Source organism: Oncorhynchus nerka, linkage group LG17, assembly GCF_034236695.1.
Source record: "Oncorhynchus nerka isolate Pitt River linkage group LG17, Oner_Uvic_2.0, whole genome shotgun sequence".
In the NCBI taxonomy this organism is placed as follows: Eukaryota; Metazoa; Chordata; class Actinopteri; order Salmoniformes; family Salmonidae; genus Oncorhynchus; species Oncorhynchus nerka.
In genome coordinates, this window is record NC_088412.1 from 25,157,347 (window position 1) to 25,182,427 (window position 25,081).

At 42.2% G+C, this 25,081-nt stretch overlaps 1 protein-coding gene across 3 annotated transcripts in view; it reads left to right on the forward strand.

Annotated features, from left to right (window-relative positions):
- LOC115144952 (long-chain-fatty-acid--CoA ligase ACSBG2-like) overlaps positions 1–25,081 on the forward strand; it is a 52,214-nt gene that overhangs the window by 20,157 nt on the left and 6,976 nt on the right. For 2 of the 3 annotated variants that reach the window (XM_029686117.2, XM_029686116.2), the window contains exons 3-8: positions 3,623–3,732; positions 15,212–15,480; positions 16,658–16,746; positions 21,746–21,866; positions 21,976–22,056; positions 23,609–23,758. In XM_029686117.2, the coding sequence (XP_029541977.2) occupies positions 3,623–3,732; positions 15,212–15,480; positions 16,658–16,746; positions 21,746–21,866; positions 21,976–22,056; positions 23,609–23,758 (820 nt within the window). The remainder of the gene's footprint in view (positions 1–3,622; positions 3,733–15,211; positions 15,481–16,657; positions 16,747–21,745; positions 21,867–21,975; positions 22,057–23,608; positions 23,759–25,081) is intronic. The other variant, XM_029686118.2, reaches the window with a different exon arrangement.

Sequence of the window (25,081 nt, forward strand, 5' to 3'; positions counted from 1 at the left end):
ACCAGTTGATTGCAATGAAACCAAACATGACTGGAAAAGTCACGTTTAGTGTGTGTATTTACGTCGAATGTGTCGTCAAATTGAATGAGACGGAATTCACCACACAAGCGGTTCACAAAATGTTTCGTGTTAGGCTATAAAAATGGATTTTATCAAACAAAAGACCGACCATTCATTGTGTAACAATGAGCATTGGGATTGCAAACAGAGGAAGATCGTCAAAGGTAAACTATTTATTTTATTGCAGTTTGTGATTTTGTTACGCCTGTACTGGTTGAAATAGTTTTTTTTAATGGGGCTCTATCCTCAGATAATCGCATCGTATTCTTTCACAGTAAATCCTTTTTTAAATCTGACAACGCAGTTGGATTAGCAAGATTTGAGACTTTCGAAATATGGGAGAGACGTGTATTTTCATGAATGTTTATGACTATTTATGTAGCGATCACCGTATGTTGTCGAATTTAATCCCGCTAACTGGTTCGGTGCGCAGAGAGGTTAATCCAGCCACAGTGTCTGATTTCAAAAATGCTTTACAGCGAAAGCTCCACAAACGATTGTTAGGTCACCACCAAGTCACTGAAAAACCCAGCCATTTTTCCAGCTAAAGAGAGGAGTCACAAAAAGCAGAAATAGAGAGAAAATGAATCAATAACCTTTGATCTTCATTAGATGACACTCATAGGACCTCATGTTACACAATACATGTATGTTTTGTTCGGTAAAGTTCATATTTATATCCAAAATTCGTATTTTACATTGGCGTGTTATGTTCAGTAGTTCCAAAACATGCAGTGATTTTGCAGAGCCACATCAATTCACAGAAATACTCATTATTAATGTTGATGAAAATTCAAGTGTTATGCACTTAATGCAACCGCTGTGTCAGATTTCAAAAAAACTTTACGGAAAAAGCATAATCTGAGTACGGCGCTCAGAGCCCAAAACAGCCAAAAGAAATATCTGCCATGTTGCGCAGTCAACATTAGTCAGAAATAGCATTATAAATATTCACTTACCTTTGATGATCTTCATATCAGAATGCACTCCCAGGAATCCCAGTTCCACAAATGTTTGATTTGTTCGATAAAGTTCATTGATTTTCATATACCTCCTTTTGTTAGGACGTTTGGTAAACAAATCGAAACGCGCGTACAAATCCAGCGGAAAGGTTGGACGAAAATTCCAAAAAGTTATATTACTGGTCGTAGAAACATATCAAACTATGTATAGAATCAAATCTTTAGGATGTTTTTATCATAAATGTTATGTAATGTTCGAACTGGAGAATTCCATTGTCTGTAGAAAAGCAATGATCGAGAGCTACCTCATGTGAAATGCGCGTGACCAGTGCGTGACTGCTGGCAGACCTCTGACCCCTCTCATTCAGCCCCCCTTCATAGTAGAAGCATCAAACAACGTTCTAAAGACGGTTGACATCTAGTGGAAGCCTTAGGAAGTGCAACAACCAATATCCCGCTGTGTATTCAATAGGGGTGGAGTTCAAAAACTAAAACCTCAGATTTCCCACTTCCTGTTTTGATTTATTCTCAGGTTTCTGCCTGCCATATGAGTTCTGTTATACTCGGACATCATTCAAACAGTTTTAGAAACTTCAGTGTTTTCTATCCAAATACTAATAATATGCATATATTAGCATCTGGGACTGAGTAGGAGGCAGTTTACTGTGGGCACGCTTTTCATCCAAAAGTGAAAATGCTGCCCCCTATCCCAAAGAAGTTCAAATGTTTTAAATGTAATACATTTTCAAATAAGTTACGTGTTATGTTGGCTGACAACTGCATAGCATTACAGCAGTATGCACCTAACGTTAGTTGGCTACTAATACATCAAACTTGCCAGGCAGTATATCAACTACCCAACGTTGATTGACTTGATTATTTACATCATTCTTAGGTTTGCGATTCAAAGGTTATACCACTTAGCTATTTACTCTGATTTCAGAGCACACTCGCGAAGAATAACTGATGAATTTATGAACGCTCAACACCCGTTGAATATGGCCGTGTAAGTAAACATCTGCAAAAAAAAAGAGTAAATTGTTGCCTGCAGCACAGTTAGTCACCAACCCTCTGGATAACATGACAACAGCCTATCCAGCTCTGCTATGGCACGTAAAATGGTCAGTGAGGTGTTCTCATTTGTCACGCTCTGAATTTTCAAACAGACAATCTGACAATGCTCTGGATTAATGAACGCCCAGAGCACACTGGCACTCCAGATTGAATTTACGAACACACCCGAAATCGTAAAATGTTGAGCTAGTAATTTGTTAACCTCTCTAGGGTATGTGGGACGCTAGCGTCCCACCTGACCAACATCCAGTGAGATTACAGAGCGCCAAATACAGAAACACTCATTATAAAAATTCAGAAAAGATACAACTATTTTACATGTGTTTAAAGATAAACTTCTTGTGAATCCAACCACGGTGTCAGATTTTAAAAATGCTTTACGGTGAAAGCATACCTTACAATTATTTGAGAACATAGCCCAGCAGACAAATCATTACAAACAGTAACCAGCCAAGTAGAAGAGTTACACAAGTCAGAAATGGAGATCAAATTAATCACTTACCTTTGATGACATTCATTTATTCAATAAATGTTCCTTTTGTTCGATAAAGTCTCTCTTTATATCCGAAAACCTCCGTTTTGTTCTCGTTTTCTTCAGTAATCCACAGGCTCAAATGCAGTCACAACAGGCAGACAAAGAAAATCCTAATTGTATCTGTAAAGTTCATAGAAACATGTCAAACGATGTTTATATTCAATCCTCAGGTTGTTTTTAGCCTAAATAATCGATAATATTTCAACCGGACAATAACGTCGCCGATATTAAAGGTAAACAAAGGCACTCTCTCAGTCGCGCGCATGAAAAAGCTCTGTGACACGGCAGGGTCACTCATTCAGACTGCTCTTGTGAGTAAGAGAGCTTTTTCATGCGCGCGACCGAGAGAGTGCCTTTCTTGTTTACCTTTAATTTAAAAAATCATTTTCTAAAGACTGTTGACATCTAGTGGAAGGCATAGGAACTGCAATTTGAGTCCTAAATCAATGGATACTGTAATGGCATTGAATAGAAAACTACAACAACAACAACAAAATCCAACTTCCTGAGTGGATTTTTCTCAGGTTTTCACCTGCCAAATCATTTCTGTTATACTCGCAGACATTATTTTAACAGTTTTGGAAATTTTTGTGTTTTCTATCCAAATCTACTCATTATATGCATATCTTAGCTTCTGGGCCTGAGTAGAAGGCAGTTTAATTTGGGCACGCTTTTCATCCAAAATTCCAAATGCTGCCCCCTACACTAGAGAAGTTAATCAAACTAGAGGTTGCATAGCAACAGCATCAACTTCCGGTAGACAGGCGAAGCTCTAGTACGCTCAACTGAAAGGAATACCATTAGTTTCCAGTATACTAAAATGAACTAATAATATGTAGTATACAGTATGTTAGTGTAGGTATTCGAGCACAGCTAGATTCTTTATCTTCTGACACTGAAAAGCTTCCTCCATCTTTAGACATGACAGTGGAATACAGTAGGACAGGACCGGGATTCCACTTAACATTATTTATAACTTCTTTCCCCTCAGTGAGTCATCAGAGGAGTCAGCCGGTGAGCGGGAGGAGATTGGGGCCAACACTGAGCTCACCAACAAACTCACAGACATCCTTACTGAACAGCCCACACACACAGAGACTGGTGAGCGCATATATATATTAATTACACACATTTACATGGCAATCATCACCAGGAGAACATTTTAGAAAGGGCACAAATAAATGTAGGAAACTGGCTTACAACTGTTAGCGCCTACACAAACTGGTTCACACACACTCTTGTACATTGATTTTGAGGTTGACCAAATGAATTGTCCCCTTTTTGAATTTTGAGGAAATGGGCCAAAGGGAAGTGGGGTCCCAAACTTCCCTTTCCTGTTTCTGGCCAAGAACATTCAGTCATCAACATTCCTAATGCCCTAAGTATGAAGCCTAACACCAGGCCACATGATCCTACGCTTCTCTGTTGCTATTTCAGTTTTATACTTCTTTGAAAGGCTTCAAAATATTGGCAGGGATTATCTATAGTTTGTCTTGTCATGGTGACCTTTCAATTGTTTTTATTAAAACCTCTTATGGCTGGGGGGCAGTATTGAGTAGCTTGGATAAGGTGCCTGGAGTAAACTGCCTGCTACTCAGGCCCAGAAGCGAAGATATGCATATTATTAGTAGATTTGGATAGAAAACACTGAAGTTTCTAAAACTGTTTGAATGATGTCTGTGAGTATAACAGAACTCATATGGCAGGCAGAAACCTGAGAAAAAATCCAACCAGGAAGTGGGAAATCTGAGGTTTGTAGTTTAACTCATTGCCTATCGAATATACAGTGTCTATGGGTTCATAATGCACTTCCTAAGGCTTCCACTAGATGTCAACAGTAATTTAGAACCTTGTTTAAGGCGTCTACTATGAAGGAGGAGGGAATGAGAGCTCTTTCAATCAGGTGTCCGCCATGAGCTGATCATTTGCGCTCCCGTGAGAGGTAGCTGCGTTCCTTTTAATTTCTAAAGACAAAGGAATTCTTCGGTTGGAACATTATTGAAGATTTATGTTAAAAACATCCTAAAGATTGATTCTATACATTCGTTTGACATGTTTCTACGGACTGTAATGGAACCTTTTGACTTTTCGTCTGGACCTAGTGATCGCGCCTCAATGATTTGGATTTGTGAACTAAATGCGAGAACAAGGAGGTATTTGGACATAAATGATAGACTATCGAACAAAACAAACATTTATTGTGGAACTGGGATTCCTGGGAATTGGAATGCATTCTGATGATCATCAAATGTATTTATATAGCCCTTCGTACATCAGCTGATATCTATATGCTGTACAGAAACCCAGCCTAAAACCTCAAACAGCAAGCAATGAAGATGTAGAAGCACGGTGGCTAGGAAAAACTCACTAGAAAGGCCAAAACCTAGGAAGAAACCTAGAGGAGCCAGGCTATGAGGGGTGGCCAGTCCTCTTCTGGCTGTGCCGGTTGGAGATTATAACAGAACATGGCCAAGATGTTCAAATGTTCATAAATGACCAGCATGGTATACCATGCATAATATACCAGCAAGTCAGCACCTCAGGAGTAAATGTCAGTTCGCTTTTCATAGCCGATCATTAAGAGTATCTCTACCACTTCTGCTGTCTCTAGAGAGTTGAAAACCGCAGGTCTGGGACAGGTAGCACGTCCGGTGAACAGGTCAGGATTCCATAGCCGCAGGCAGAACAGTTGAAACTGGAGCAGCAGCACGGCCAGGTCGACTGGGGACAGCAAGGAGTCATCATGCCAGGTAGTCCTGAGGCATGGTCCGAGGGCTCAGGTCCTCCGAGAGAGAATTAGAGAGAGCATACTTAAATTCACACAGGACACCGGATAAGACAGGAGAAGTACTCCAGATATAACAAACTGACCCTAGCCCCCCGACACAAACTACTGCAGCAATCAGCCCTTGCCTTAAGTGTAGGGAGGCTAGCACTGGAGTAATATGATCGCATTTTTTGGTTCTAGTCAGGATTCTAGCAGCCGTATTTAGCATTAACTGAAGTTTATTTAGTGCTTTATCCGGGTAGCCGGAAAGTAGAGCATTGCAGTAGTCTAACCTAAAGTAACAAAAGCATGGATTAATTTTTCTGCATTTTTGGACAGAGTTTCTGATTTTTGCCATGTTTCGTAGATGGAAAAAAGCTGTCCTTGAAACAGTCTTGATATGTTCATCAAAAGAGAGATCAGGGTCCAGAGTAACGCCGAGGTCCTTCAATTTTATTTGAGACGACTGTACAACCATCAAGATTAATTGTCAGATTCAACAGAAGATCTTTGTTTCTTGGGACCTAGAACAAGCATCTCTGTTTTGTCCAAGTTTAAAAGTAGAAAGTTTGCAGTCAACCACTTCCTTATGTCTGAAACACAGGCTTCTAGCGAGAGAAATTTGGGGGCATCGCCATGTTTCATTGAAATGTACAGCTGTGTGTCATCTGCGTAACAGTGAAAGTTAACATTATGTTTTCGAATGACATCCCCAAGAGGAAAATATATAGTGAAAACAATAGTGGTCCTAAAACGGAACCTTGAGGAACACCGAAATTTACAGTTGATTTGTCAGAGGACAAACCATTCACAGAGACAAACTGATATCTTTCCAACAGATAAGATCTAAACCAGGCCAGAACTTGTCTGTGTAGACCAATTTGGGTTGCCAATCTCTCCAAAAGAATGTGGTGATCGATGGTATCAAAAGCAGCACTAAGGCCTAGGAGCACGAGGACAGATGCAGAGCCCCAGTCTGATGCCATAGCACAAGTGCAGTGTCAGTGCTATGATGGGGTCTAAAACCAGACTGAAGCATTTCGTATATACATTGTTTGTCTTCAGGAAGGCAGTGAGTTGCTGCGCAACAGCTTTTTCTAAAAGTTTTGAGAGGAATGGAAGATTCGATATAAGCCGATTTAGTTTTTTATATTTTCTGGGTCAAGGTTTGGCTTTTTCAAGAGGCTTTATTACAGCCACTTTCAGTGAGTTTGGTACACATCTGGTGGATAGAGAGCCTTTTATTATGTTCAACATAGGAGGGCCAAGCACAGGAAGCAGCTCTTTCAGTAGTTTAGTTGTAATAGGGTCCAGTATGCAGCTTGAAGGTTTAGAGGCCATGATTATTTTCATCATTGTGTCAAGAGATATAGTACTAAAAGACTTGAGTGTCTCTCTTGATCCTAGGCCCTGGCAGAGTTGTGCAGACTCAGGACAACTGAGCGTTGGAGGAATACGCAGATTTAAAGAGGAGTCTGTAATTTGCTTTCTAATAATCATGATCTTTTCCTCAAAGAAGTTCATGAATTTATTACTGCTGAAGTGAAAGCCATCCTCACTTGGGGAATGCTGCTTTTTAGTTAGCTTTGCGACAGTATCAAAAATAAATATTGATTGTTCTTATTTTCCTCAATTAAGTTGGAAGAATAGGATGATCGAGCAGCAGTGAGGGCTCTTCGATACTGCACGGTACGGTCTTTCCAAGCTAGTCGGAAGACTTCCAGTTTGGTGTGGCGCCATTTCCGTTCCAATTTTCTGGAAGCTCGGGTATTTTCTGTTTACCAGGGAGCTAGTTTCTTATGAGAAATGTTTTTAATTTTTAGGGGTGCAACTGCATCTAGGGTATTGCGCAAGGTTAAATTGAGTTCCTCAGTTAGGTGGTTAATGATTTTTGTCCTCTGACGTCCTTGGGTAGGCAGAGGGAGTCTGGAAGGGCATCAAGGAATCTTTGTGTTGTCTGTGAATTTATAGCACGACTAGTGAATATTTATAGTGCTATTTCTGACTTCTGTTGACTCCACAACATGGCAGGTATCTGTATGGCTTGTTTTTGTGTTTGAGCGCTGTACTCAGATTATTGCATGGTGTGCTTTTTCCGTAAAGCTTTTTTGAAATCTGACACACCGGTTGCATTAACTTCTTATGGGAACCCCTCGACAACATTCCGCTGAAAAAGCAGAGGGCGAAATTCAAAAATATATTTTTTGAAATATGTAACTTTCATACATTCACAAGTGCAATACACCAAATTAAAGCTTAACTTCTTGTTAATCTACCCATCGTGTCCGATTTTTAAAGACTACAGTGAAAGTACACCATATGATTGTTAGGTCAGCGCCTAGTCACAAAAACACACACAGCCATATTCCAGCCAAAGAGAGGAGTCACAAAAAGCAGAAATAGAGAAAATTAATCACTAACCTTTGATTTTCATCAGATGGCACTCATAGGACTTCATGTTACACAATACATGTGTGTTTTGTTCGATAAAGTTCATATTTATATCCAAAAATCTGTTTACATTGGCGCTTTATGGTCAGTAATGTTGTGCCTCGAAAACATCAAGCAAATTTTTCAGAGAGCCACATCAATATACAGAAATACTTATAATAAACATTAAAAGACAACTATTATGCACAGAATTATAGATATACATCTCCTTAATGCAACCACTGTCAGATTTCAAAAAAGCTTTACGGAAAAACCAAACCATGCAATAATCTGAGTACAGCGCTCAGACACATAAACAAGCCATGCAGATACCCGCCATGTTGTGGAGTCAGAAATAGCGTTATAAATATTCACTTACCTTTGACGATCTTCATCAGAATGCACTCCCAGGAATCCCAGTTCCAGAATACATTTTTGTTTTGTTCGATAAAGTCCATTTGTCCAAATACCTCCTTTTGTTAGAACAAATCCAAACTCACGAGGCACGGGCAAGTCCAGACGAAGGTTCAGACAAAGTTCAAAAAATTATATTACAGTTCGTAGAAACATGTCAAACGATGTATAGAATCAATCTTTAGGATGTTTTTAACAAATCTTCAATAATGTTCCAACCAGAGAATTCCTCTGTCTTTGGAATTGCAATGGACCGTAGGTCGCTCTAACATGTGCGCGCGTGATCAGCTCACGGCACTCTGGCAGGCCTCTGGTTGATTCAGCTCTCATTCGACCCAATTCACAGTAGAAGCCTCGAACAACGTTCTAAAGACTGTTGACATCTAGTGGAAGCCATAGGAAGTGCAATATGACAACCATAGACAATGTATATTCGATAGGCAATGAGTTGAAAAAACTACAAACCTCAGATTTCCCACTTCCTGGTTGGATTTTTCTTAGGTTTTTGCCTGCCATATGAGTTCTGTTATACTCACAGACATCATTCAAACAGTTTTAGAAACTTCAGTGTTTTCTATCCAAATCTACTAATAATATGCATATCTTTGCTTCTGGGTTTACTCCGGACACCTTATTTATCCAAGCTTCTCAATACTGCCCCCCAGCCATAAGGGGTTTTAATAAAAAACAATTGAAAGGTCATCATGACAAGACTGGAACTATAGATAATTCCTGCCAATATTTTGAAGCCTTTCAAAGAAGTATAAAACTGAAATAGCAACAGAGAAGCTTAGGATCATGTGGCCTGGTGTTAGGCTGACCATAGAGCACTGTGTTGTCTACGGTCAACAGCACAAAGCTGTGGGTGGAACCTTCTTGGAGTTCAGTGGGGACTGTTTATGACCAAATACTTCTTTAGTCAATAGCCACGCATGGCCATGGTACCAGCCTCAGCCAAATCCTCATGGTACTGCACTTCAGGTAGAGGAAGAGGAAGCCCCACTGATTTAAGAGCAACAGTGTTTACTGACCAACTGACAAATCTCAACACTTTGAAATGTGAATTTATTTATTCATTTGAAATTTGTGAATACCTTCAGGATGGGGTTTTCTAAATGCCAGAGTACACCTAATAAATATAGTTTCCATATCTTCGCTTCTGGGCCTGAGTAGCAGGCAGTTTACCCCGGCACGCTTTTCATCCGAACGTAAAAATGCTGCCCCCTATCCCAAACAGTTTAAGGCGAAGTGGATCTATAATTCCATGTAGAACACTTTTATCAGTGTTTATATAGTATTTCTGTAAATTGATGTGGCTCTCTGCAAAATCACCACATGTTTTGGAACTACTGAACATAACACGCCAATGTAAAATGCGATTTTTGGATATAAATATGAACTTTATAGAACAAAACACATGTATTTTGTAACATGAAGTCCTATGGGTGTCAACTGATGAAGATCATCAACGTTTAGTGATTCATTTTTATCTCTTTCTGCTTTTTGTGACTCCTCTAATTGACTGGAAAATGGCTTTGTTTTTTCTGTGACCTAACATAATCATTTGGCGTGCTTTCATCGTAAAACCTTTTTGAAAACGGACACTGGTGGGATTAACAAGTTTATCTTTAAAATGGTGTAAAATACTTGTATGTTTGAGGAATTTTAATAATGCGATTTCTGTTTGTATTTGGCGCCCTGCACTTTCACTGGCTGTTGTCATATCGATCCCGGTAGTGGGATTTCAGCCGTAAGACTTAAGACCAAAACACTAATAGTACTAGGTGAGTTATAGCTTAGTCTCGCTATAGTTTGTCTCTGGCTAACCTAGCGTAGCAGGCTTAAAATAATTACTTTATGCAATGCAGTGTTTCATATATTTGAACACCCCTTCAAATGAGTTGGTTTCAGCTATTTCAGCCACACCCGTTGCTGACAGTTGTGTAAAATCGAGCACACAGCCATGCAATCGCCATAGACAAACGTTGGCAGTAGAATGGCCCCTACTGAAGAGCTCCGACTTTCAACGTGGCACAGTCATAGGATGCCACCTTTCCGATTGCCGAGTGCTGAAGCGCGTAGAGAGGAAAAATCATCTGTCCTCTGCAACACTCACTACTGATTTCCAAACTGCCTCTGGAATTAACGTCAGCACAATAACTCTTCGTCAGGAGCTTCATGAAATGGGTCTCCATGGCCGAGCAGCCACACACAAGCCTAAGATCACAATGCCAAGTGTCGGCTGGAGTGTGTAAAGTTTGCTGCTATTGGACTCTGGAGCAGTGGAAACGCGTTCTCTGGAGTTATAAATCCTGCTTCACCATCTGGCAGTCCAACAGACGAATCTGGGTTTGGCGGATGCCAGGAGAACGTTACCTGCCCAAATACATAGTGCCAACTGTAAAGTTTGGTGGAGGAGCAATAATGGTCTGGGGATGTTTTTCATGGTTTGGGCTAGGCCACTTGTTTCTGGTGAAGGGAAATTAACCCTATAGCATACAATGATATTCTAGACAATTCTGTGCTTCCAACTTCTTGGCAACAGTTTGGGGAAGGCCTTTTCCTGTTTCAGCATGACAAGGTGAGGTCTGTACAGAAATGGTTTGTCAAGATCGGAGTGGAAGAACTTGACTGGCCTGCACAGAGCCCTGACCTCAACCCCATCGGACACCTTTGGGATGAATTGGACCGCTGACTGCGTGCAAGGCCTAATCACCCAACATCAGTGCCCAACCTCATGAATGGAAGCAAATGCCTGCCGCTATGTTCCAACATCTAGTGGAAAGCCTTCCCAGAAGAGTGGAGGCTTTAGCAGCAAATGGGGGAGCAACGCCATATTAATGTCCAATGATTTTGGAATGAGATGTGTTTTGGCCATGTAATGTATACTGACAAAAATATAAATGCAACCATTTTAAAGATTTTAGAGTTCATATAAGGAAATCAGTCAATTGAAATAAATTAATTAGGCCCTAATCAATGGATTTCCCATGACTGGGAATACAGATATGCATGCGTTGGTCACAGATACCGTAAAAGAACATGTAGGGTTGTGGCTCAGAACCAATTAGTATCTGGTGTGACCACCATTTGCATCATGGGGTGGCAGGGTAGCCTAGTGGTTAGAGCATTGGACTAGTAACCGAAAGGTTGCAAGTTCAAATCCCCGAGCTGACAGGGTTTAAATCTGTCGTTCTGCCCCTGAACAGGCAGTTAACCCACTGTTCCATAATTCCTAGGCCGTCATTGAAAATAAGAATTTGTTCTTAACTGACTTGCCTAGTTAAATAAAGGTAAAGGCTTTTCGCATAGAGTTGATCAGGCTGTTGATTGTGACCTGTGGTGTGTTGTCCCACTCTTCAATGGTTGTGCAAAGTTGCTGGATGTTGGCGGGAACTAGAACACTACCATTCAAAAGTGAGGTCACTTAGAAATGTCCTTGTTTTCCATGAAAACATACATGAAATTAGTTGCAAAATGAATACGAAATATAGTCAAGACATTGACAAGATAATGATTTTTTTATTGAAATAATTGTCCTTCAAACTTTGCTTTTGTCAAAGAATCCTCCATTTGCAGCAATTACAGCCTTGCAGACCTTTCGCATTCTAGTTGTCAACTTGTTGAGGTAATCTGAAGAGATTTCACCCCATGCTTCCTGAAGCACCTCCCACAAGTTGGATTGACTTGATGGGCACTTCTTACGTACCATAGGGTTGAGAGCCGGTGACTGTGCTGACCACTCCATTATAGACCGAATACCAGCTGACTACTTCTTCCCTAAATAGTTATTGCGTAGTTTGTAGCTGTGCTTTGGGTCATTGTCCTGTTGTAGGAGGAAATTGGCTCCAATTAAGCACCATCCACAGGGTATGGCGTTGCAAAATGGAGTGATAGCCTTCCTTCAAGATCCCTTTTACCCTGTACAAATCTCCCACTTTACCACCACCAAGCATCCCCAGACCATCACATTGCCTCCACCATGCTTGACGGATGGCGTCAAGCACTCCTCCATCTTCATTTTTTAAAATCCGTCTCACGAATGTTCTTTTTTGATCTGAACACCTCAAACTTAGATTTGTCTGTCCATAACACTTTTTTACAGTCTTCCTCTGTCCAGTGTCGGTGTTCTTTTTCCCATCTCAATCTTGTATTTTTGTAGGCCAGTCTGAGATATTGCTTTTTCTTTGCAACTCTGCCTAGGAGGCCAGTATGCTGGAGTCGCCTCTTCACTGTTGATGTTGAGACTGGTGTCTTGCGGGTACTCTTTAATGAAGCTGCCAGTTGAGGACTTGTGAGGCGTCTTTCTCAAACGAGACACACTAATGTACTTGTCCTCTTGCTCAGTTGTGCACCCGGGCCTCCCACTCTTTCTATTCTGGTTGCTCTGTTCTGTGAAGGGGGTAGTACACAGCTTTGTTCAAGATCTTCAGTTTCTTGGCAATTTCCCGCATGGAATAGCCTTAATTTCTCAGAACAATTATAGACTGATGAGTTTCAGAAGGAAGTTATTTGTTTCTGGCCAGCTGAGCCTGTAATCGAACCCACAAATGCTCCTATTTAATTACTTGTTACTTTTATCTCTTATTCTAATCTGTATTTTTTTTTTTAACTGCACTGTCGTTTAGGGGCTCGTAAGTAAGTGTTTCACTGTAACACCTGTTGTGTTCGGCGCATGTGACTAATAAAATGTGATGCTCCAGATACTCAACTAGTCTAAAGACAGTTTTAGTGCTTCTTTAATCAGAAACAGTTTTCAGCTGTGCTAACATAATTGCAAAAGGGTTTTCTAATGATCAATTAGCTATTCCAAGTTTATCATTTTAAAAGGCTAACACAATGTGCCATTGGATCACAGGAGGTAATGGTTGCTGATAATGGGCCTTTGTACTCCTATGTAGATATTCCATTAAAAAGCAGCCATTTCCAGCTACAATAGTAGGCAACATTAACAATGTCTACACTTTTTTTTTAATTTTATTTTTGATACATTTGACGTCATTTTTATGGACACATATTTGCTTTTCTTTCAAAAACAAGGACATTCCTAGGTGACCCCAAACTTTTTGAACGGTAGTGTACACGTCGATCCAGAGCATCCCAAACATGCACAATGAGGGACATGTCTGAGTAAGCATGGCATTCCAGGAATTGTGTACAGGTCCTTATGACATGGAGCCGTGCATTGTCATGCTGAACACATGAGGCAATGGCGGCAGATGAATGGCAGATTAATTGCACAACAATGGGCCTCAGGATCTCATGGTATCTGTGCACTCAAAATGCCATCAATACAATGCAATTAAGTTAGTTGTCTGTAGCTTATGCCTGCCCATACCATAACCCCACCTCCACCATGGGGCACTCTGTTCACAACAAAAGACGTCAGGAAAACACCTGTCATGTGGATGGATTATCTTGCCAAAGGAGAAGTGATCACTAACAGGGATGTAAAGACATTTGTTCACAAAATTTGAGAAATAAGCTTGTGAGTATGGAACATTTCTGGAATTTATTTCAGCTCATGAAACATTGGACCAACACTTAACAAAAATATGAACAAAACATGTAAAGTGTAGATCCCCCTACAAGAAGAGAACTGTCAATGTTCTCTTCTGCAATGTTCAACCAATCCAGTAAATGTGGAGGAGGAGTTGAGATGGCGCGTCATCTTGTTAATATCCAAAAGCGGAAGTCTCATGACGAGGCCATTTCCCCTGAAAACCGGAATATCTGTTGAGGACTCTGCAGAGGCTCGGGTTTCTGGCTAATGGGCCCCCATTTAAAAAATAACCGGCTATAATATGTTTTTACAGAATTAACTATTGAACAGGACCATTTAACTAGCTCTGAGAGGTTCACAGTTCAGTCTCCTGCCCTGTTAGTCCCTACTAGTGGGAGCTCTCATTGTGGGCTGCCAATGCGGCTATTGGGATCCCCTGTCTGGCCCTCCCTTGTTTTGTCTGGTGTTTGGCAGATTGGTGTCTCATACTGGGCCTGGTGTGTGTTTGTTTACTGGCAGAAACTGGGGGCCAGGCCAGGGTCAGCACAACCCACTGCCTCTGGCTCTCCACCAACACTGCAGCAGTCCTCGTGTTCCCTCCACCAACAGTGGAGGGAACACGAGGACAAACGGCTACTGGGATTTAAGACCAGAAGTCAGAGCAGCCTCCCTCATATCCCTAAAGCTAATTTCTGTGATTGTCTGTGTAAGCAGCAGGCACGCCATTCAAAGTGATTGGCTGGACTTCCTCATAGGGTTTGGGAGCCGTTTGACAGATTGATTTTCCTGCGTGTGCAGACTGGGCATTTATGCCCATCACCAATGTTCTCTCTAAGCTGCGAGTGCTCACAAAACGTGTACATTTTCTAGCATTCTTTGAAAAGTGAGTCAGGTGAACAGCTTTTATGTCTTAAAATGGGGCAGTGTTTTATTTTGGGAAAGGCTTGAATAAGCTAAGCTGCCAATTGCAGGGGGTAGCACACATTTTTTTGTCTGCATCTTGGTAATAATGCATTTTATTTTGTAAAGTAGTTTCTTGCATCCAACACAATACATTGTCTGTCACCACCGTATCTGAGTGGCTAAACAGGTTCACGTCGAGCCCTGCATTTTTTTAAATGCCTACATTATAATCAAATAGCCACGGTAGCCTACTTTGCCACTGTTAAAATTAACTTAGTCGGTACAGCCTGTTCACTGTAAACATGTGCCAGAAGTTGCACAGAATTTTCTAAAGTTATCTAAAGTTTGCATTCAGCAGACCTGAAATTTGCTCAGTGTCGGAAGAAATTGGATGGATCATTGCCCATCAACATAAACTGTCCGGAAAGGGAAATGTCCCTCTCTTCTGAGGTGCAATCAAACGTGAGTCTAGACAATGCTCTCAAATCAAACACGCCTTTCATTCGCCTTCTCAGTTGATTTTCTTTGGTTTAAAAAAACTAAACCCCTCCTCTCTCCGTCAGTGAGTGCCCAGCGACCAGATTCCCTGTCCCTGGCGATGGCTGAGCCAGAGCGGTGGACGTCCAGGGGTGACGGGGAGGTGAATCTGCGGATGGGGGAGTCGGGCTTTGCAGCTGAGCCCCCAGTCACTGTAGACCAGATGTTTAAAACTGCAGTGGAGAGTTTTGGCAGCTACACCGCCCTGGGCTGGAAGGAGGGAGAACAGATGAAGACCATGACCTACCAGGAGTACTACCAGGCTTGCCGCACCGCTGCCAAGAGCTTCCTCAAGGTGAGACTAAACACACAGACCAACTGTACTTATGGAAATCAGACCATAACTGACACTTTACTGCTGTAAATGTGGATGTCAGAACAAAGTTGCAATAGAATACGGTAAGATAATGGTAGGAGTTGAGGGTTCCACACCGATAAGAGCTGTAAAGTATTATTATAAAACATTTTATTGGCGTAAGTGTCTCCTAGATTTCCAGTCACAACAAAGGCTTATAAACATCAGTTCCTAAAGTGAATCAAAGTATGAAAACAAGTTATTTTGGCAAGGCAACAATGTATCCTCAAACTAAATATGAAGCCAAAGCAAGAGAACCACTGTGGAGGATGTGGGCCCTTTTAGGAGGCTTTTGATAACTTCCCCTCTCACTGATCATAGTCCACTATCCTAACTTCAGATCAGTGTGTGTTTTAACCTCGTGGTGTCACCAGCATGCGTAGGGTGAGATGAAATGTGGGAGGTAGAGGCAGTGTGCTGCTGGGGGCAACATCTAGATGCAAGGCCACACGAGTGGGGCGATATGGACAAAAATCCATAACGATAAATTACCTGAATTAATGAGGTAAAGATGAATAGAACGATACGTTTATGTGCCCTATCATATATATTTCTTTATTATCCTTTAAACTACTACTAGTTTTTTAATGGGACAATTGATGGCTGCAAACATCAATCACTTATTTTATTTCAAAATTCACATTTCTCTAGTATAGGCTACTTATCGTGGTGAACGATATCAGCGAAATGCCTGCGATAAGTGATCGGTATGGTCGGTGTCGATAATTTTCGGTTTATCGTCCCAGCCCATGTTACTTATTGTGAAACTCCACATTATACACAAGTGAGGATTAGGACTGGCTCAGGCCCAGGGGAAGCCACACATACCCACATCTGAACCTGACTGCCTCCTACTTGGAGGGGGAGAGTCGTGCTACTCTGCATTGCCACGTTGGCAAGCAGCTGTACATTTCTTGTATAAGTATCACGATGGTGTATTTTATTACTACTCCTGTTATAAAAGGCCCTCTGTAGTCTTTATTTGGCTTTGCTTCCCCTTTATCTGAACTCTTATCCATAGAAAAAAAACAGGCATTGTATCTGTTATGTTCCTCTTTAGGTGGCAATTTGAGATCTATGTGTAGGTCTTTTTCTCATGCTGTGTTTGTGTCCACAGCTTGGCTTGGAGCGCTACCATGGGGTTGGCATTCTGGGCTTCAACTCTGCTGAGTGGTTCATCTCTGACATTGCTGCCATTATGGCTGGGTGAGTCTCTACACTTCTGTTCACTAGGGGGTCTGACACGCTCCCTGTCATGTTAGGGTGTGATGTACAGAATGTTCCCTTCTCACTGATCTACTGTAGCCCAGTCTATTTTGTGTAGCTAAGTGACTTATGTGACTATAGCCAAAGACCTGAGATCAAATCCAATGTTCTTCATCACATGCTTCGTAAACAGGTATGGACTATCGGTGAAATGCTTACTTACGGGACCTTCCCAATGATACAAAGAAAATAGAGAAATATTTCAAACGCTCAATAGTAGTGTGTATGTACAGTTGAAGTCGGAAGTTTACATACACTTAGGTTGGTGTCATTAACTGTTTTTAAACCACTCCACAAATTTCTTGTCCTAACCGACTTGCCAAAACTATAGTTTGGGAACATCTACTTTGTGCATGACACAAGTACTTTTTCCAACAATTGTTTAGTCAATTATAAGTTAAATAATCTATCACAATTCCAGTGGGTCAGAAGTTAACATACTCTAAGTTGACTGCCTTTAAACAGCATGGAAAATTCCAGGAAATTATGTCACGGCTTTAGAAGCTTCTGATAGGCTAATTGACATCATTTGAGTCATTTGGAGGTGTACCCGTGGATGTATTTCAAGGCCTACCTTTAAACTCAGTGCCTCTTTGCTTGACATCATGCGAAAATCAAAAGAAATCAGCCAAGACCTCAGAAAAAATAATTGTAGACCTCCATGTCTAGTTATTTATTAGGAGCAATTTCCAAACTCTTGAAGGTACCACGTTCATCTGTACAAACAATAGTACGCACGTATAAGCACCATGGGACCACACAGCCGTCATACCGCTCAGGAAGGAGACTCGTTCTGTCTCAGAGATGAACGTACTTTGGTGCGAAAAGTGCAAATCAATCCCAGAACAGCAGCAAAGGACCTTGTGAAGATGCTGGAGGAAACAGGTACAAAAGTATCTATATCCACAGTAAAACAAGTCCTATATCGACATAACCTGAAAGGTCGCTCAGCAAGGAAGAAGCCACTGCTCCAAAACTTCCATAAATAAAGCCAGACTATGGTTTGGAACTGCACATGGGGACGAAGATTGTACTTTTGGAGAAATGTCCTCTGGTCTGCTGAAACAAAAATAGAACTATTTGGCCATAATGACCATCGTTATAAAAGGGGGATGCTTGCAAGCCGAAGGACACCATCCCAACCGTGAAGCATGGGGGTGGCAGCATCATGTTGTGGGGGTGCTTTGCTGCAGGAGGGACTGGTGCACTTTACAAAATAGATGGCATCATAAGGCGGGAAAATGATGTGGATATATTGAAGCAACATCTCAAGACATCAGTCAGGAAGTTAAAGCTTGGTCGCAAATGGGTCTTCCAAATGGACAATGACCCCAAGCATACTTCCAAACATCACACCTGCGCGACAAGTACAGGCTGATTGTCCTCGCAGTGGCAGACCATGTGTAACAACACCTGCACAGGATCGGTACATCCGAACATCGCACCTGCGGGACAGGTACAGGATGGCAACAACTGCCCGAGTTACACCAGGAACGCACAATCCCTCCATCAGTGCTCAGACTGTCCGCAATAGGCTGAGAGAGGCTGGATTGAGGGCTTGTTGTAAAGGCAGGTCCTCACCAGACATCGCCTATGGGCACAAACTCACCGTTGCTGGACCAGAAAGTGCTCTTTGACGAGTCGCGGTTTTGTCTCACCAGGGTTGATGGTCGGATTTGCATTTATCGGCGAAGGAATGAGCGTTACATCGAGGCCTGTACTCTGGAGGGGATTGATTTGGAGGTGGAAGGTCCATCATGGTCTGGGGCGGTGTCACAGCATCATCGGACTGAGCTTGTTGTCGTTGCATGCAATCTCACCGCTGTGCGTTACAGGGAAGACATCCTCCCTCATGTGGTACTGTTCCTGCAGGCTCAGACCTGTTGGATCTAGGGCCATTCCCCCCAGAAATGTCTGGGAACTTGCAGGTGCCTTGATGGAAGAGTGGGGTAACATCTCACAGCAAGAACTGGCAAATCTGGTGCAGTCCATGAGGAGGAGATGCACTGCAGTACTTTATGCAGCTGGTGGCCACACCAGATACTGACTGACTTTTGATTTTGACCCCCCCCTCCCTTTGTTCAGTGACACATTATTCCATTTATGTTAGTCACATGTCTGTGGAACTTGTTCAGTTTGTCTCAGTTGTTGAATCTTATGTTCATACAAATATTTATACACATGTTAAGTTTGCTGAAAGTAAACGCAGTTGACAGTGAGAGGACGTTTCTTTTTTGAAGAGTTTATAACCAGCATCGAGCTGTAGGCCTAAGAGCGCGTCCCATTTAGTCTTAATGCCGTTAACTTAGGCCTATGATTGATACAGTAGCATATATAAATAATTTTTGTTTTAAATTGAATAATTAGTCTAAACAATAAATAAACCGCAATTCACAAATTAATGCAACTGATTTTAGTCTGCTGTAATAAAGGCTTTTTCTTTCGTTAGAACAGACACTCAAGTATGTTTATTTAGTGTGTACATTGTTCCAAGTGGTCAGAAAAAAATATTGTAATTGAACAGCAACTGTTTGGCACACCATAATAGTCACGCAACGCTTGCTCCTTTTTCTTGACCTCCATAGTTTTCCACAACTAAGTCAAATGTCTTCCACAGATCTGACTTCCCCTTTCCCTCCTGAGAAACCAGCAAACATTTGCCTGTTTTGCGCTTCTTTTTGGCATCAAAAGTGCACTGAGATGCATTTTGCTGTTACTGTGTTCGTAATTTGTTATAACTAATTTATTTATGTGAATATGATAAGTGTAGGGGTTGAGGGAATAGGGAATGTTTTTCCTAAACAAATTAGGGATTTTTAAATCAAAAACATTTTTAAGTCAAAAACTAAGTAAATGGCTGACATGTTGCAGCTTCAGCACGGACAGCGCAATAAACACTTGCTGTGGTGCCTTTTCACTGCAGCCGGCAACTGTACTGAACAACAAAAATATAAACGCAACATGCAACAACTTAGATTTTACTTGTGTTACAGTTCATATAAGGAAATCAGTCAATTGAAATAAATTAATTAGGCCCTAATCGATCATTTCACATGACTGGGAATACAGATATGCATCTGTTGGTCACATACCTTTAAAAAAATGGGACTCACGATGGGCCTCAGGATCTCATCACGGTATCTGTGCATTCAAATTGCCATCGATAAAATGCAATTGTGTTCATGGTCCCGTAGCTTATGCCTTCCCATACCATATCGCCACCGTTGACATCAGCAAACCGCTTGCCCACACAACGCCATACAAGTCATCTGTGGTTGTGAGGCCGGTTGGACGTACTGCCAAATTCTCTGAAATGACAGAGGCGGATTATGGTAGAGAAATTAACATTACAAATTCCTGGCAACAGCTCTGGTGGACAGTCAGCATGCCAATTGCGTGCTCCCTCAACTTGAGACATCTGTGGCATTGTGTTGACAAAACGGCAGATTTTCGTGGCCTTTATTTTTCCCCGCCCATGGTACACTTGTGTAATGATTATGCTGTTTAATCAGCTTCTTGATATGCCACACCAGTCATGTGGATGGATTATTTTGGCTAAGAAGAAATGCTCACTAACAGGGATTTAAACAAATTTGTGCACAACATTTTAGAGAAGGAACTTTTATTTCAGATTATGAAACATGGGACCAATACTTGTTGCGTTTTTGTTCAGTGTAGTTCTGTACGATGGCGTGGTGGGCTTAATATACCAGAATTGGAGGATAATGTATCATCGTTTAAATCTCCAGTTTGGGAACATTTTTGCTTATCGGTAGATTACAACGACAATGGTCAGAGTTGTGGATTTTTTTATTTAGCCTTTATTTAACTTGGCAAATCTGTTAAGAACAAATTCTTATTTACAATGACAGCCAAACCTGGACAACGCTGGGCCAATTGTGCACCGCCCTATGGGACTCCCAATCACGGCTGGATCTGATACAGCCTGGATTCGAACCAGGGACTGTAATGACACCTCAGTGCCTTAGACCGCTGCGATAAATGTTGCCGCACTCAATGAGAATAATGCAGCTGCCAACGCCTCATATGTTTACACATTTACGCCAACATCAACCCAGTATACCGGCGCAAGACTGAAACGCATGTTACAAACTTCCCTCTTGCACCCATTTCAGCAAATATTCAGAAGTTTCCAATGAATTGTCCAATGCACCCTGTTGCGCTTACTTAACCGTGATGGCCCATCACATTACCTCAGAATTGGATATGTCCCGTGTGACACACACCGCCTTTTGAGAGTCACACGTATGCATTTGGCACTGAAGAAGGCAGTGTCATGGTGCCATCATAACCAAGTGGGAAGTTAAGACATACGACTGTGAAAAATCCACTTTAACGGCCCTCAAAGTGGGGAAACTAGTCTATCATCTTGAGCACCCACTTCTCTCACATGGTGACCTCTGTCACCTACTAAGGAAATGGCCCCTCTAACAGATTTTTCAGCAGTTAAACGCAACGTTTTGAACACTATAATTTGTTTACAAGCATGATGGCTGTACTTTTAGTTTATGGTTGACACTGCTTGTTGGAAATTAGCCACTCTGCATTTCTCGATGAGTTCAAATCCCATGAATGCATCCAACTGGTATTTACGACGTCACAACTAGTAAATTCCCACCTCCCATATAGTTACAAACGTAGCATCAGAGTTGTAACAATCCGGTAAACAGACAATGCAAGGTACATTGTGAATGGCATTTTACTTCTTTTTTTTAATGCAATATATATACCAAACCACAGGTTTGGTGAACTGTAACACACCTAGTACAGACTGTTCTTGGATTGTTCTTTCATGATGAGCATAACTTTATGAAATACATACTTACCTAGCAGAGTTGCCAAACCTGTCTGTGGGAAAGGAATCTTGAGTTTCATGGACCATGAATCAACATGACTCACTGTTGTCTTGTGTTGCCAGTGGGTTTGCAGTGGGTATCTACACCACCAACTCCCCAGAGGCGTGCCAGTACTTAGCAGAGAACTGCAAGGCCAACATTATCGTGGTGGAGAACCACAAACAGCTACAGAAGATCCTACAGGTAAGCACAGAGGATGGAGAGCTTTAGATTTGCTTAGATTCATCAATACATCAGGGATACCTTCATCCTTTTTTTAACCTTAATCAGTTTATTCCTCTTTTTCCTTCAGGTTCAGGACAAGCTGCCACACATTAAAGCCATTATCCAGTACAAAGATGCACTTAAAGAGAAGAGACCAAACCTCTACACGGTATGCGTGTCAAACTATTTCGATTTCATTCGAACATTAGAAGTTGGATCAATGCCTTCTGTGCCTTTAGAAGTGTTCATAACGCACTACAGTTCCTGCTGGTTTGTTTCCCCCCCACTGTATTCTGACTAGAGGTCGACCGATTAATCGGAATGGCCGATTAATTAGGGCTGATTTCAAGTTTTCATAACAATCGGAAATCGGTATTTTTGGGCACCTTTTTTAAAATAATTTTTTTTATACCTTTTATTTAACTAGGAACGGTGGGTTAACTGCCTTGGGGGCCGAACGACAGATTTTCATCTTGTCAGCTCGGGGGATTCAATCTTGCAACCTTACAGTTAACTAGTCCAATGCAATAACAACCTGCCTCTCTCTCGTTGCACTCCACAAGGAGACTGCCTGTTACGCGAATTCAGTAAACCAAGGTAAGTTGCTAGCTCGCATTAAATTTATCTTATAAAAAAACAATCAATCATAATCACTAGTTAACTACACATGCTTGATGAGATTACTAGATATTATCTAGCGTGTCCTGCGTTGCATACAAGTATCTAAGTATCTGACTGAGCGGTGGTAGGCAGAAGCAGGCGCGTAAACATTCATTCAAACAGCACTTTTGTGCGTTTTGCCAGCAGCTCTTCATTGTGCGTCAAGTATTGCGCTGTTTTATGACTTCAAGCCTATCAACTCCCGAGATGAGGCCGGTGTAACCGAAGTGAAATGGCTAGCTAGTTAGCGCACGCTAATAGCGTTTCAAACGTCACTCGCTCTGAGCCTTCCAGTAGTTGTTCACCTTGCTCTGCATTGGAAACGCTGCTTCGATGGTGGCTGTTGTCGTTGTGTTGCTGGTTCGAGCCCAGGGAGGAGCGAGGAGAGGGACGGAAGCTATACTGTTACACTGGCAATACTAAAGTGCCTATAAGAACATCTAATAGTCAAAGGTATATGAAATACAAATGGTATAGAGGGAAATAGTTCTTACCTGGGAATATTGAAGACTCGTTAAAAGGAACCACCAGCTTTCATATGTTCTCATGTTCTGAGCAAGGAACCTAAGGGTAGCCTAGTGGTTAAGGTGTTGGACTAGTAACCGGAAGGTTGCAAGTTCATATCCCCAAGCTGACAAGGTACAAATCTGTCGTTCTGCCCCTGAACAGGCAGTTAACCCACTGTTCCTAGGCCGTCATTGAAAATAAGAATTTGTTCTTAACTGACTTGCCTAGTTAAAGGTAAAATAAATAAAAAATAAAAATGTTAGCTTTCTTACATGGCACATATTGCACTTTTACTTCCTTCTCCAACACTTTGTTTTTGCATTATTTAAGCCAAATTGAACATGTTTCATTATTTACTTGAGACTAAATTGATTTAATTGATGTATTATATTAAGTTAAAATAAGTGTTCATTCAGTATTGTTGTAAATGTCATTATTACAAATACATTTTTAAAAATCGCCCGATTAATCAGTATCGGCTTTTGGTCCTCCAATTATCGAAAAATCATAATCGGTCGACCTCTAATCCTGACTATCTTGTATTCTCTACACAGTGGGCGGAGTTTATGGAGCTGGGCCGTGATGAGTCCAACACTCAGCTGGATGACATCATCGCTACCCAGAAACCCAACCAGTGCTGCACACTTATCTACACATCAGGGACCACGGGGCAGCCCAAAGGAGTGATGCTCAGCCATGACAATGTGAGTGACACCCACCAGTAACATTAGACTGCCAGGCGGTGAAGGTGGGCAACAGCACCTCTGCTACGCTGATCCTCAACACAGGACCCCACAAGGGTACGTGCTTAGCCCCCTCCTATACTCCCTGTTCCCCCATGACTGCGTGGCCACGCGCATCTCCAACTCAACCATCAAGTTTGCAAACAACACAAGTGGTAGGCCTGATTACCAACAAATACGAGACTGCCTACAGGGAGGTGGTGAGGGCCCTGGCGGAGTGGTGCCAGGAAAATAACCTCAACGTCAACAAAATGATGGAGCTGATTGTAGACTTCAGGAAACAGCTGAAGGAACACTCCCCATCTGCATCGACTGGGCCGCAATGGCGAGGGCAAAAAGATTCAAGTTCATCGGCGGCACATTACTGACAACCTGAAATGGTCCACAGTGTTAGTTTTACCTTTATTTTTGTACCCCTTTTTCTCCCCAATTTCATGGTATCCAATTGGTAGTTAGTCTTGTCTCATCGCTGCAACTCCCGTACGGACTCGGGAGAGGCGAAGGTCGAGAGCCGTGCGTCCTCCGAAACACAACCCAAGCCGCACTGCTTCTTGACACAATGCCCACTTAACTCCTGCGACGGTGTCAGCGTGCATTGCGCCCGGCCCGCCACAGGAGTCGCTAGTGCGCGATGGGACAAGGACATCCCTGCCGGCCAGGCCCTCCCCTAACCCGGACGACGCTGGGCCGATTGTGCGCCGCTCCATGGGTCTCCCGGTCACGGACAGCTGTGACAGAGCCTGGACTCGAACCCAGAATCTCTAGTGGCACAGCTAGCCTTAGACCACTGCACCACTCGGGAGGCCCCATACAGTGTGGTGAATGTGCAACAGTGCCTCTTCAACCTCAGGAGGCTGAAAATATTCTACAGATGTACCATTGAGAGCATCCTGTCGGGCTGTTTCACCGCCTGGTACGGCACCTGCACCATCCGCAACTGCTGGGCTTTCCAGATGGTGGCACAGTCGGCCCATGCATCACCGGGGCGCACTGCCTGCCCTCCAGGACATCTACAGCACCCGGTGTCACAGGAAAGCCAGTAAGATCATCAAGGACCTCGGCCACCTTAGCCACGGCCTCTTCACCCCGCTACCATCTAGAAGACTGTACAGGTGCCGAGAAACTGAAAAATGCCTTCGCTCTCCAGGCCATCAGACTGTTAGTCACCACTAGCCGGCCTCCGCCCAGGAGCCTGCCCGGAATTTTAGCCACTGTTATTCGCTGGCTACCACCCAGTTACTCTAACCTGCACCTTAGACTGCTGCCCTATGTAAATAGTCATTG